Genomic DNA, 11333 nt, shown 5'->3' on the forward strand with positions numbered 1-11333 from the left:
GGGGCCGGGGGGGGGCCGCGCTCACCTGCCCCGCGCGGTAGCTGGTTGCCATGCCGCCGCCGCTGCTACTGTGCGTTCTGTTGACACCCGTCTCCCAGCAACCGGCCCCGCCGCCAGCCAATGGGGACGCAGCCTGCGCTCTCCGCCGCCTCCCAGCGGTGCGCGGGTTTCGAGAGTTTGAGTGGCCCTGGAGAGCTGGGGGCAACACGGGCACCCTGCTGGCTCGTATCAGCTTCTTGTGGCGTCTCACCCCAGGTCCTTTTCTGCAGAGCTGCTGCCCAGCCAGTCAGCCCCCAGCCTGCACCGGTGCGTGGGATAGTTCCCTCCTCAGTGCAGGACTGCACTTGTCCTTCTTGAACCTCGTGAGATTTCTTTGGGCCCGATCCTCCAATGTGTCTAGGCCACTCTGAATCCCTTCAACATACCTGGTACTCCACCCATCCCCATTCCTGTCCCCACCCCTGTTTCCATCCCAGCTCAAGGCCTCCCTGCCTGGGCCTGAGTCTCCCTCCTGGACCGACCTGAATGTCTCCCTGTGGGCCCCTCCATCCAACCTGGCCCTGCTGCTGTGTTCAGCCTGGAGCAGGTGGATGAAGGAGGGCAGGACCATGGGGTGCAGGTAGGGGCCCAGGAGCTCAGCGATGCTGAGGAGACATCTGCAGAGGCCTCTGCTTCCTGCCACCCACACATCCCCTTCCCAGCGAGCAGAGGGTGGCTGCAAGCCTCAACTCCCTCCTGGTTAACAGCCCTGTTCCCCCGTGAAGCTGAGAGTCCTGAGTTCAAAGCTGCCTCCGCCTCTTGCTGGGCAGACCGCATGCATGTGTATGCTAGAGAGGTGCCAGCTGGCACGAAGCAAATCCCCTGCACTGGGGAAATGGATTAATTTGCAAGGATAATTAAAGAAGCTGGATTCATGCACAGGGCTGTATTTGTAGCTCCATGTTGTTGCTTTATGGGTCAGCTTGTGGCTCCCCTGCTAACAAGCTTAATAATTAATGCTTTGGGTTAAATCCCGCGTGCACTGATGCTGGCCCCTGCCCTCCCTCAGAGCACAGATGCCACACAAGGAGCTGAGGTTGGTACAGGCTGCATTCCCTCTGCCCCCTCATGCCAGGGGGTGTAGGCATTGATCCCCTGGGGCACAGCTCTTACCCTTTACCCATGTAACTGGAGCAGTGTTTCTGGCACAGACAGTGTGATTCTATCGCCCGTGTGAACTGATGTGTGAGTGTCCACATGGCTACTGCATGCAGTCAGCTGCACGAGGGCCTGAGTGCAAGCTGTGAGTGGAGGGAGGGGCAGCGGCAGCCCTCTCTTGTCTTAGCCATGTGGTGAGACCACTCAGCCAGGGACTAGCAGACCCAGGTTCTGAGCCCCCCTCACCCAGAGCCAGCGTCACCCAGATGTGCCTGCACGGTGCTCCAGCCTCCAGGGCACAGGTTGGGCATCATGCAGGGCCTTCTCCAGCCCTGCTTCTGGAAATGGCCCCTGAGCAGCTGGGAGAGGGAGATGTGCAGGGAAGGATAAAGTGTAGGAGCTGGAAGGTGTTTGTTTGCAGAGATGGATGTTCCTCTAGGACCCTTGGGGTCCAACCTGGACCTTTGCTCCCGGTGGGGTGGAGAGTGGCAGTGGCTCAGCCCCAACAAGAGCTATGAATAGGAGTCTGGGTAATGCCTGGCTGGTGGTTGGAGTGCTGTGCTGGGAAGTCAGACAGACATGGCCTCACCCAGGCAGGGAGAGTCTCTTGCTTCTTGGGTGAGTGTCCCAACTGCTCAGCCTCGGGGCTAAAGCATGCGAGGGCCCTGCTCCCCCTGTGCCAAGGCAGTAGCTCATGGATGCTTGTGTGCCTGCAGCAGGTGCTACAAGTGTCGCTGGCATGGCAGGAGAGCGGCCCTTGGGGCATGCAGGAGTAACAGAATTGTGGCCCTGATGCTTGGAGCTCCAGCCACCTGCACAGCAGGGACTGGGCCTGCGCCGCACCTTGCTCCTGCCTATCTCAGCAGTGTGGGAGGGGCAGACCCATGACAGGGCAAAGGCCCCGGGTGCCTGTGGGGTGTGTGCTGGGCTGAGTGCTCACCTGGGTGGTGCAGCACCTGCTCGTTACACCCGACAGCTCGGCTGCCTGCAGCTCGGCACTGGGACTGCAGCTTGTCAGTGTGACTTTGGCTATGCCCCCACAGCTGTCACCCCCAAAGTTGCCCACTGCCAGGCGCTGGAGTCAAACTGCAGGGCAGTGCCCGCTGCCTGCAGAGCAGCAGCAGCAGGCAGGGCGCATGGTGGGCAGTGGCTCAAGGTGAAGGGAAGGGGAAGGTGAGGGGATTTTAGGCCTGCCCAGAATTAAGCTCCAATATCTGTAGCCCTTACACAAGATGTGGGGGCTTCTGGCCCCCCAAAGCAAACAGCTTCCCCTGTCAGGAGTGGGGGGGAGGCAGGTCCAGGCCTGTGCCAACGTGCCTGGACAAGGCCATTAAGCACTGGGAAAGGAAAGGAGCGTGCATCAATAGGGGATTCTGGCAGGGGCACGGAGCAGAGGACCCCCACTGCCCCCCTGGGCAGCAGGAGGACCTGGGCACTGAAGCAGGCATCAGGGTGGCAAAGCACTGCCTGCAGAGCCTCCCTCCTGGTGAGGGCAGGGAGCAGGATGAGAGGTCGGGGAGGCTGCAGCAGGGTGGTGCTTTCTAACCCGGGGGAGCAGTGACACCCTGTGGTCGCACGGGCCAGCTGCAGCCCCCAGAGTTGGAGGTGACATTTCTGCCTCCTCCAGCGCGGCTCTCAGATGCTGCAGGGCACAAGCCACAGCAGGATCAGGGCTGGGGCCCATGGGTGATGGGCACTGGGTTCCTGCACTTCTGGGATCCTAGGTTGCTGGTACCTCATGGCCCATCTCTCTGGGCTGTGCCTCTGTGCTGCTGCCAGGCTGGGCAGGGATGCCACCAGCGGCACCTGGGACTTATAAGAACATAAGAACTGCCAGGTCCTGGGCCGGACCCTAGGTCCATCTTGCCCAGTGTCCCGTGTCACACAGCGGCAGAGAGCGGATGCTGGAAGTGAGAGTGACCAGGGTTTTTTCCCACTGTTCCTCTCCCACGTGCAGCCTCCAGCATTTAAGGTCTGGGATGGTCTGATTCAGAGACTGTACCTCTAACTCCCATGCTCAATAGCTGCTGATGCCCCTTTCCCCCAAAGATTTGCCCAATTCCTTTTAGAATCTCAGCAGACTCTCAGCTCCCACCGCATCTGGTGGGAATGAGCTCCTCAACTGAATTACAGGCCTGGTGAAAAAGAACTTCCTGTTGTTAGCGTTGAACGTTGTACCCACCAGTCAGCAGGCGGTCCGCAGCAGCAAGGAGGCAGTACTCCGGAAGCCCCTGCTGCTGTTTCAGGTGACCAAGGAACTGCTGACAGAGAAGGTGTCTTGGGGCTCAGCTCTTCTGCCTGCCGGAGGGTCCCTCACACATCTGGGTCCTCCATGCCGACCTCCAGCAACCCCAGAGAGCACAGATTTGCAGTTGTGACCTGCCCACAGTAACCCCAAAGGGCCCTGGCCCCCCGCTCCACAGGAAGCCTCCCCCACTCCTTGTAAAGGAGCCAAGAAGGCACAGCCCCTGGTTTGCATTTTGCATTGTTCAGTAGAGGAATGAAACGTGCCGCAAAGGAGATTCCTGGGGGGGGGCGGGAGAGGAAGTTCCCTGGCAGCTGGGGGGTGGTGCGAGGATCCCAGCGCTCAGCCTGTGTTCAGTGCTGTGTCTGGGAACAGGCCCGGGGGCGGTGGGCAGTGGGCAAAGGGTCAGGGTCTCCCTCTTTCCCAGTCCCACTAACTCCCCTGCCAGCTTTCTTGCTCCCCGCGGTACCCCCAGCTGTGCTGAACCCTGCCCCGTCTGTGTCCTACCCCTCCTGGCTTCCCCCTCTGGAGCACCCCAGAGCTGGGGTCTGCCCCCTGCCCTGCCATGGGGGCGCTCCCCCCCCCCCCCACACACACACATTTCCGCGGCTGGGCTCCGCCCTGAGAACACGCAGCACTTGGGAGGGAAGTGAAAGTGAAAGGAGCTGTGAGTGAAGCAGGGACATGGTGGCTTCTGGGCTTGTCCCTTCTCTCCAGTCCTGAGGTTTTGGCCTGAGCTGAGCCAAGGGGCCTCGTTCCCCTTCGGCAGAGTCTCCCAAAGGGCTGGAGGGGTGAGTAGGATGCCAGGTTCGGCTCTCTGCTGGGCCAGATCTGTGGAGGAGGCTGTGGCTGCGGGCCCAGTCCTTAATGCACATGGGAGCTGTGCAGGGTTGGGCGTCTGCAGCCCGGAGTGGCCCTGCTTAGGGCTGGGGGCTCAGAGGGATGGGTGACCAAACAGCTGGAAACAGGCAGGGCCAAACTCAGAGGTTGGCAGCTCCAGCAGCAGAACCCAAGGGTTCGCAGGCTAACAGGATGGTAGTGCAGAGCACGGACCAGGCTCACGACCGTCCCTTGTTGTGTGGCCAGGTCAAGCTCTGCCCTGTGCTCCTGCAGCTCACCAGACTGCCTGAATCTGGGGCCTCACCTCCTCCAGGCTGTGGGCTCTCGTCTCAGCTGTGCTAGAGAGGCCCTTGTAAGCCCCCTATGTGTACTTGCCAAGTGGGGCAGCCCACACGAGGATGCCTGTTTGCTTTTGTCAGCACCGTGTACTGCCCTGCTCTAGGGCCAGTGCTTTCCCTATGAACCTTTTGCCTCTCACCGTGGGCTCGTTGGGATGGGTTAGGCAGGCAGAAAACGATGGCTCCAGGTCTCCTGTACAGGAGCTGTTACACTTCAAAGCCAGAAACTCTGATCTCTGGTGAGTCTGACTCAGCCCCCTGGGTCTGCAAAGCCGGCGTGACCAGGAGGTGCAAAATTCACCCATGCTAGAGCAACTGCTTGGTGCACAATGAGCCCCCAGGGGTGTGGGGGGTGGGGGACATGCCAGGCCTGGGGCACTGTCCCAGGGAGGGAAGCCTGAACAGAGAAACCTGGGGGGTCTGGGTGGTACAGGCTTGTCAGCTCCCCTGCATGGTACAGCGTATCCCAGGTCAGGCAGGTACGCGAACCAGTGCTGCAGTTGTAAACCTTTTTCCCTGATGCCCGGTGCCCAGTGCTGAAGAACGCAGCTTTGTCTTCAGAAGGTTATTGGTTGCTGCGACTAACCACAGGCGGGAAAGCAGGGCTGGAAGCCCAGGTGGGACTGCAGGGTGATACTGCTTGCTGTATGCAGAGTAAACAGGCCAAGGGCTAGGATCAGAGGGGAAGAATATTTGTTCCCCTGCTGTGATGAGTAGGGGTAGGAGCCCCAAGAGCCACGGGAGAGCAGGAGAGGACAGTCAGCTTGTCCTGTTCCCAGGCAGCCCTGATCCTGACAGAGGCTGATGTGGCATGCAGCAGCCTGGTTCCATAGTTTCTCTTTCTTTGAGAGTGTGTGTTATGTATGTTGTGAGGAGACCAAGCTTGTGAGAGACCAGCACAGACTGGTGGATTCATTTCCCATCTTCTGGGATTAAGAGAGGCTGCCTGACGTGGCAATGGCTGACTTTAGGGAGAGCACAATCCCTTGTGTGTCCTGTCACTAACTCAGATGATGACTCCCCCATGGAGATGAATGAGCTGGTCTCACAGGGTCTCTGAAGGTGCAGGGCAAGGTCCTCCCTCCTCAGATGTCCCTGGCAAAACTCTGGCTGACTTCAAAGAGGCCAGCATGGCACCAGGAGCAAAGTTAGGATCATGCCTAAGCTGGAGATGGAAGCAGATTCAGGGGCTCTGTCTCACCCCCTGCCCCTTCCCCCCCTTCCCCTAGGACTTCCAGAGGCACACAGCGCTGAGGGACTGAAATGGCTTCTGACCAAAGACGCATGGTGAGCGAAGGTGAGTGTTACTGGAGCTCTTGAAACGGATTTAACCCCATGCAGCGAGAGACCATGCGGCCGGCCTGTTCTTGAGAGCACCTGCAGGCAAGGGCTGGGGCTGGAGCGTTTCAGAGTCCTCACTCCCGCGCCAGCGCTATAACCTACAGCGTCTCCTACGGGGGAGCCAGGGCAGGCACAAGCTCCCGTAGCTACAGCTCCCGTGCTGGTCTCAGAAGCCCACCGGCAGGGAGGAGCTGGAATTGGAGTAGCTGGGAGCTCTGGGACAAGGATGGTGGGTGGTTTTGAGTTGGCAGGAGTCATACCACCCTGTAGTCCCATCCTGTCTAAGTGCTGGTCTTCTCCACAGGTGATGTCACAGCCTTCAGTGTACACCTGCACAACTACACTACCAGCGAGCTGAGGCGGCTGAGTGAATACTTCCTCCCGGATTTAGTCTACATCATTGAGAACGATGTTCGCGCTGTGCTGCAGGAGCTTTCCAGCAGAAATGTCCTCATGGCATGGCAGGCCCAGGTACGCTGCCTTCATCCTCCAAGCAGAGCTTCGAGAAGCTCCTAGGTACAGCTCTGCAGGGCCCAGGCATTCTCACTGCACAGCCCTGCCCCTTGTTGGGCCAAGGCACATGATCCAGGGAGAAGTAACGACCAAGACCTCCCAGTAAACCTGAACAGGGTTTATACAGTAGAGAGTGAGCATGGAAGATGGAGTGGGATGGCTCATGCATTTACAAGTCCTTGCGAACACATGTGTTTGTGTGCACCCTCCTGCACCCTCTAACCCATGCATCAACTCATGCATCTGGATAGAAAGCTGGCTGGATTGTCAGGCTCAACAGGTAGTAATCAATGGCTCAATGTCTAGTTGGCAGCCGGTATCAAGGGGGGTGCCCCAGGGTTGAGTCCTGGGGTTGGTTTTGTTCAATATCTTCATTAACAACCTGGAAGATGGCATAGAGTACATGTGGCAGGCCAGTAGGGGGAGCTCCTGCATTGAGCCTCCCACCTCACTATGCCCGTCCACCTGCCGGACTCCACATGTCCCTCCAGGGGCGCTTAAGCCCTGGCAGACCCCCTTTCAAGCCCCACCGCAGAGTCCAGGGGTAATGTATGCTGCCACCACCCTGAGAAGGGACTGTCTTGGGCCTGTGTCCTTGGGGAAACACAGGCCTAATAGTCCTACAGGTACTCGACCCAATACAAGAATGTGGGGCTCCTCCCCAAGACAGGAGCCAAAAAGGATAGTCTCCCCTAGTCCGCTGACCCAAAGGGCCTCCTAGCATAATCAAACTCACCCCTCAATAAGTCTCCCACACTAGGTATGAAGGAGAACTTTATTGGTTACAGAGGGTAGGGTTAGACTAGGGTACAGGGTAGAGCAATATCAGAGAAATCCCATAGAGCAAACTCCCCTGGCTGGGTAGCCTTTGATCTCGCATCTGAGTTACTGCAAGCTGTATATCTAGTTGGATCTCAGGTAGCTTACTCACTAGTATCATCCAGAGGCAGGGGGGGATTCCTCTGGAGGCAAGTGGTTCCCTGATCATGAGTTTTGAGAAAGAGCAAGTTTCAGATGGTGCAGCTCTTCTCTGTCTCTGAGTCTCCCTCATGGCTGCTGCCCCTCCTCCCAGGCAGTCCTTAACTTATATAGCCCTTGTGACCTGATTTACCTGGTCCAATGGAGGCCAGTACCTGTTGACTATGAGCCAACCAATTTGAAATACATCACTAGTTTGCCGGGCAGACTCTAGCCCACCAGGAAGGAAGCCCCTCACCCAGGTGTGTGATGCCAGTCATGTAGGCAGAAGGAGCAGTTTTCCCCCCTCCCTCAGGGATGTGTCCAGCTCAGGTTACCCAAAGAGATAGGGTAAGGATGTGGCTCTCTGCTGGGCCCATCCTTATCAAATTGTCACAGAGCGGAGACTTTGGGGAGAGAAACAAAGGTGGCTTTCTGCCACAGTGCACACTCGGCAAGTTTGTAGATGACACCAAGCTGGGCGGAGGAGTAGATATGCTGGAGGGGAGAGCTAGGATTCAGAGTGACCTAGACTAATTGGAGGATTTGGCCAAAAGAAATCTCATGAGGTTCAACAAACGCAAATGCAAAGTCCTGCACTTAGGATGGAAAAATCCCATCCACTACAGCCTGGAGAACCAACTGGCTAAGCAGCAGCTCTGTAGAAAAGGACCTTGGGGTGACAGTGAACAGTAAGTTAAATATGAGCCAGCAGTGTGCCCTTGTTGCCATGAAGGCTAATGGGTTCCTGGGCTGCATTGGTAGGAGCATTGCCAGCAGATCAATGGAATTGATTATTTCCCTCTCTTCAGCACTGGTGAGGCCACATCTGGAGTCCTGTGTCCAGTTGTGGGCCTCCCACTACAGAAAGGATGTGAACAAGTTGGAGAGAGTCCAGCAGAGGGCAATAGCAATGGTTCAGGGGCTGGGAGATATGACTTGTGAGGACAGCCTGAGGGAATTGGACTTATTTAGTCTGGAGAAGAGAAGACTGAGGAGGGATTTAATAGTAGCCTTTAACTCCTTGAAGTGGGGCTGCAAAGAGGATGGAGCTGGACTGTTCCCAGTGGTGGCAGATGACAGAACAAGGAGCAATGGGCTCAAGCTGCAGCAAGGGAAGTTTAGGTTGGATATTAGGAGAAACTTTCTCACTAGGAGGGGAATAGTTTCATAGTTGGTAGGGTCGGAAGGGACCTGAGCAAATCATCAAGTCCAACTCCCTGCCATGGGCAGGAAAGGATTCTGGGGTCAAAAGACCCCAGCTAGGTGGCTGTCTAGCCTCCTTTTGAAGACCCCCAGGGTGGGGGTGAGCAACACTTCCCTTGTAAGTTGGTTTTAGCTCCAAGCTGCCCTGACTGTGAAGTAGCGCCTCCTGATGTTTAGCCTGAATGTACTCTCTATCAACTTATGGCCGTTGTTCCTTGTTACCCCTGGTAGTGCCCGGGGGAACAGGGACTCTCCCATTGCCTGCTGGTCCTCCTTGGCAAGTTTATAGGTGGCCACCAGATCCCCTTTCAGCTTTCTCTTGCGGAGGCTGAACAGGTTCAGGTCCCGTAACCTCTCCTCATAGGGCCTGCCCTGCTGCCCCCTGATCATGTGGGTGGCCCTCCTCTGGACCCTCTCGATGCTGTCCACATCCCTCCTGAAGTGCGGTGCCCAGAACTGGACGCAGTACCCCAACTGCAGCCTGACCAGTGTCACGTAGATGGGGAGGATCACCTCCTTGGACCTGCTCGTGATGCATCTGTGGATGCACGACAAGGTGCGGTTGGCCTTCCTGACCACGTCCCCACACTGTCGGTCCATGTTCATTGTGGCATCAATAATGACTCCAAGATCCCTTTCTGCCTCTGCACTGACGATAAGGGAGTTCCCCAGCCTGTAGGTATGCTGCTGGTTTTTCCTCCGCAGGTGCAGTACCTTGCACTTGTCAGTATTGAAACCCATCCTATTCTCATCCGCCCACCCCTGTAACCTGTCCAGATCTCATTGTAGCCTGTCCCTCTCCTCCAGCATGCTCACTTCTCCCCACATCTTAGTGTCATCTGCGAATTTGAACAAGGTGCTTTTCACCCCCTCGTCCAAGTCACTGATGAATACATTGAACAGTGCGGGCCCGAGGACCGAGCCCTGGGGGACCCCACTGCCCGCATCCCTCCAGGTCAAAAATGACCGTCCACCACCACTCTCTGGGTGCAGCCCTCCAGCCAATTTGCAACCCATTTGACTGTGTAGGTGTCGACGCCACAGATGCCTAATTTTTTAATGAGAATGGGGTGAGAGACAGTGTCAAAGGCCTTCGTAAACTCCAGAAAGACTACATCCACTGCGACACCTATGTCCAAGGATCTTATGACCTGGTCACAGAAGGCCACCAGGTTGGTGTGACAGGACCTGCCTCTAATGAACCCATGTTGGTTGCCCCTAAGCATAATCTCCCCTGCTGTCCCCTTGCAGATGTACTCCTGGATAATTTTCTCAAACAGCTTCCCCAGGACCGAGGTAAGACTAACGGGCCTATAGTTTCCTGGGTCCTCCTTCTTCCCTTTTTTGAAAATGGGGACCACTTTGGCCTTCTTCCAGTCATCAGGCACCTCACCAGAGCGGCATGAGTGCTCATAAAGCCGTGCCAGGGGTCCCGCAATGACCTCTGCCAATTCCCTCAGCACCTTGGGGTGGAGATCATCAGGACCTGCTGATTTGAACACATCTAGTCCCTCCAGAAGTTTCCTGACTAGGTCCTCACTGATAATAATATCACTGATAATAATAGTAATAAAGCACTGGAACAGGTTACCCAGAGAGGTGGTGGAGTCTCCATTCCTGGAGGTTTTTAAGATGCAGCTAGACAAAGCCTTGGCTGGGATGATGTTGGTGGGGCTGGTCCTGCTTTAAGCAGGGGGTTGGGTAAGATGTGACCTCCTGAGGTCCCTTCCCACTTTCATTATTTATGACTCTATGAACCCCTCATGGTCTCTCTTGGTTTCTGTAGGCAGTAGTGGTAGCCAGTAGCAGTAGCAGTAGCCAGTGTCCTCTGCCCTCGTCAGCCGTTTGGTCTGTCTGGGCGGTCACATCACTGGTGGTCAGAGGGGGCTGTGGCTAGATCACATACCTTAGCCCAGGGGCAGGCAATTATTTCAGGTAGAGGGCCACTTACCAAGTTTTGGAAAGTTGTCGAGGGCTGCATGGGTAGCTCCACCCCTTGACAGGAGCTCCGCCTGCTGCTCACCATCTTGTGACCAGATGTCCCACTCCCTAACCCCTGACTTTTGCCATCAGAAGTCCCATCCTTTGGCCTGGAAGTACTCCTTTCAGCAAGGGGTTTTGCCATCTTGGAAGCAGAAAAATACCGAATTATATTCTAAAAAGCGAGCGGCTACAACATTCATTAATTTGATTTAAAAAAATATTTTTGCTCCGATTTACATGTGTTTGTGTAGTGTACACAGAGGTGATTGCACAATAGCTTAAAATGAAGTCTTACTTTTGTATATTGTGGGGGGTACATATAGGTTTGTGGGGGGCTGTGGGTATGTGGGGTGTGTGGGTGTGTCTATGGGGGTGGATAGGTGTGGGGGGTGTTGGTGTGGGGTGAGGGAGCATGTGGGTGTGTGTGTGGATATGTAGGGTGTGGGTAGGTATGGGGTTTGTGAGGGAATGTGTGTGGGGGTCTGCATGTATGGCAGTGTAAGGGGGGGGTGGGTGCATGTGTATGGGGGTGTGTGTGTGGGACTCACCCTGTAAACACACACACACACCCCCCCGGGGTACTGGTGTGGCCCCATGCTCTCCAGCCATGCAGCCAGGAGCAGTGCAGGGGCAGGAAGACAGGGAAATGGCTAGGGGTGGAGCAGGGCTGGGCTGCTCCGTCTTGCTGCCTGCTCCCCCTGTGTCCTACTGCCCCGGCTTCTGTCTTTGACAGGCAACTAGGAGCTGTGGCGGGCCAGTAGGGGGCGCTCCTG

At 56.5% G+C, this 11333-nt stretch overlaps 2 protein-coding genes across 6 annotated transcripts in view; one reads left to right on the plus strand and one right to left on the minus strand.

Moving 5' to 3' along the window:
- CFAP126 (cilia and flagella associated protein 126) overlaps positions 1 to 1196 on the minus strand; it is an 8191-nt gene extending 6995 nt beyond the window's left edge. The window contains exon 1 of one of the 2 annotated variants that reach the window (XM_025194738.1): positions 26 to 1196. In XM_025194738.1, coding sequence (XP_025050523.1) covers positions 26 to 52 — 27 coding nt within the window. In that variant the 5' untranslated portion in view covers positions 53 to 1196. The remainder of the gene's footprint in view (positions 1 to 25) is intronic. The other variant, XM_006038223.3, reaches the window with a different exon arrangement.
- Positions 1197 to 3329: 2133 nt separating this feature from the next.
- The window catches only part of LOC102378507 (NACHT, LRR and PYD domains-containing protein 3-like), a 25910-nt gene continuing 17906 nt past the window's right edge, over positions 3330 to 11333 (plus strand). Inside the window, exons 1-3 of one of the 4 annotated variants that reach the window (XM_025194736.1) lie at positions 3330 to 3608; positions 5790 to 5857; positions 6206 to 6372. In XM_025194736.1, coding sequence (XP_025050521.1) covers positions 5824 to 5857; positions 6206 to 6372 — 201 coding nt within the window. In that variant the 5' untranslated portion in view covers positions 3330 to 3608; positions 5790 to 5823. Of the gene's footprint in view, positions 3609 to 3637; positions 4800 to 5789; positions 5858 to 6205; positions 6418 to 11333 lie in introns of those variants that run through there. The other 3 variants (XM_025194735.1, XM_025194734.1, XM_025194737.1) reach the window with 3 other exon arrangements.

The sequence above is a fragment of the Alligator sinensis genome, unplaced genomic scaffold, assembly GCF_000455745.1.
Source record: "Alligator sinensis unplaced genomic scaffold, ASM45574v1 scaffold1659_1, whole genome shotgun sequence".
NCBI classification, from domain to species: Eukaryota; Metazoa; Chordata; order Crocodylia; family Alligatoridae; genus Alligator; species Alligator sinensis.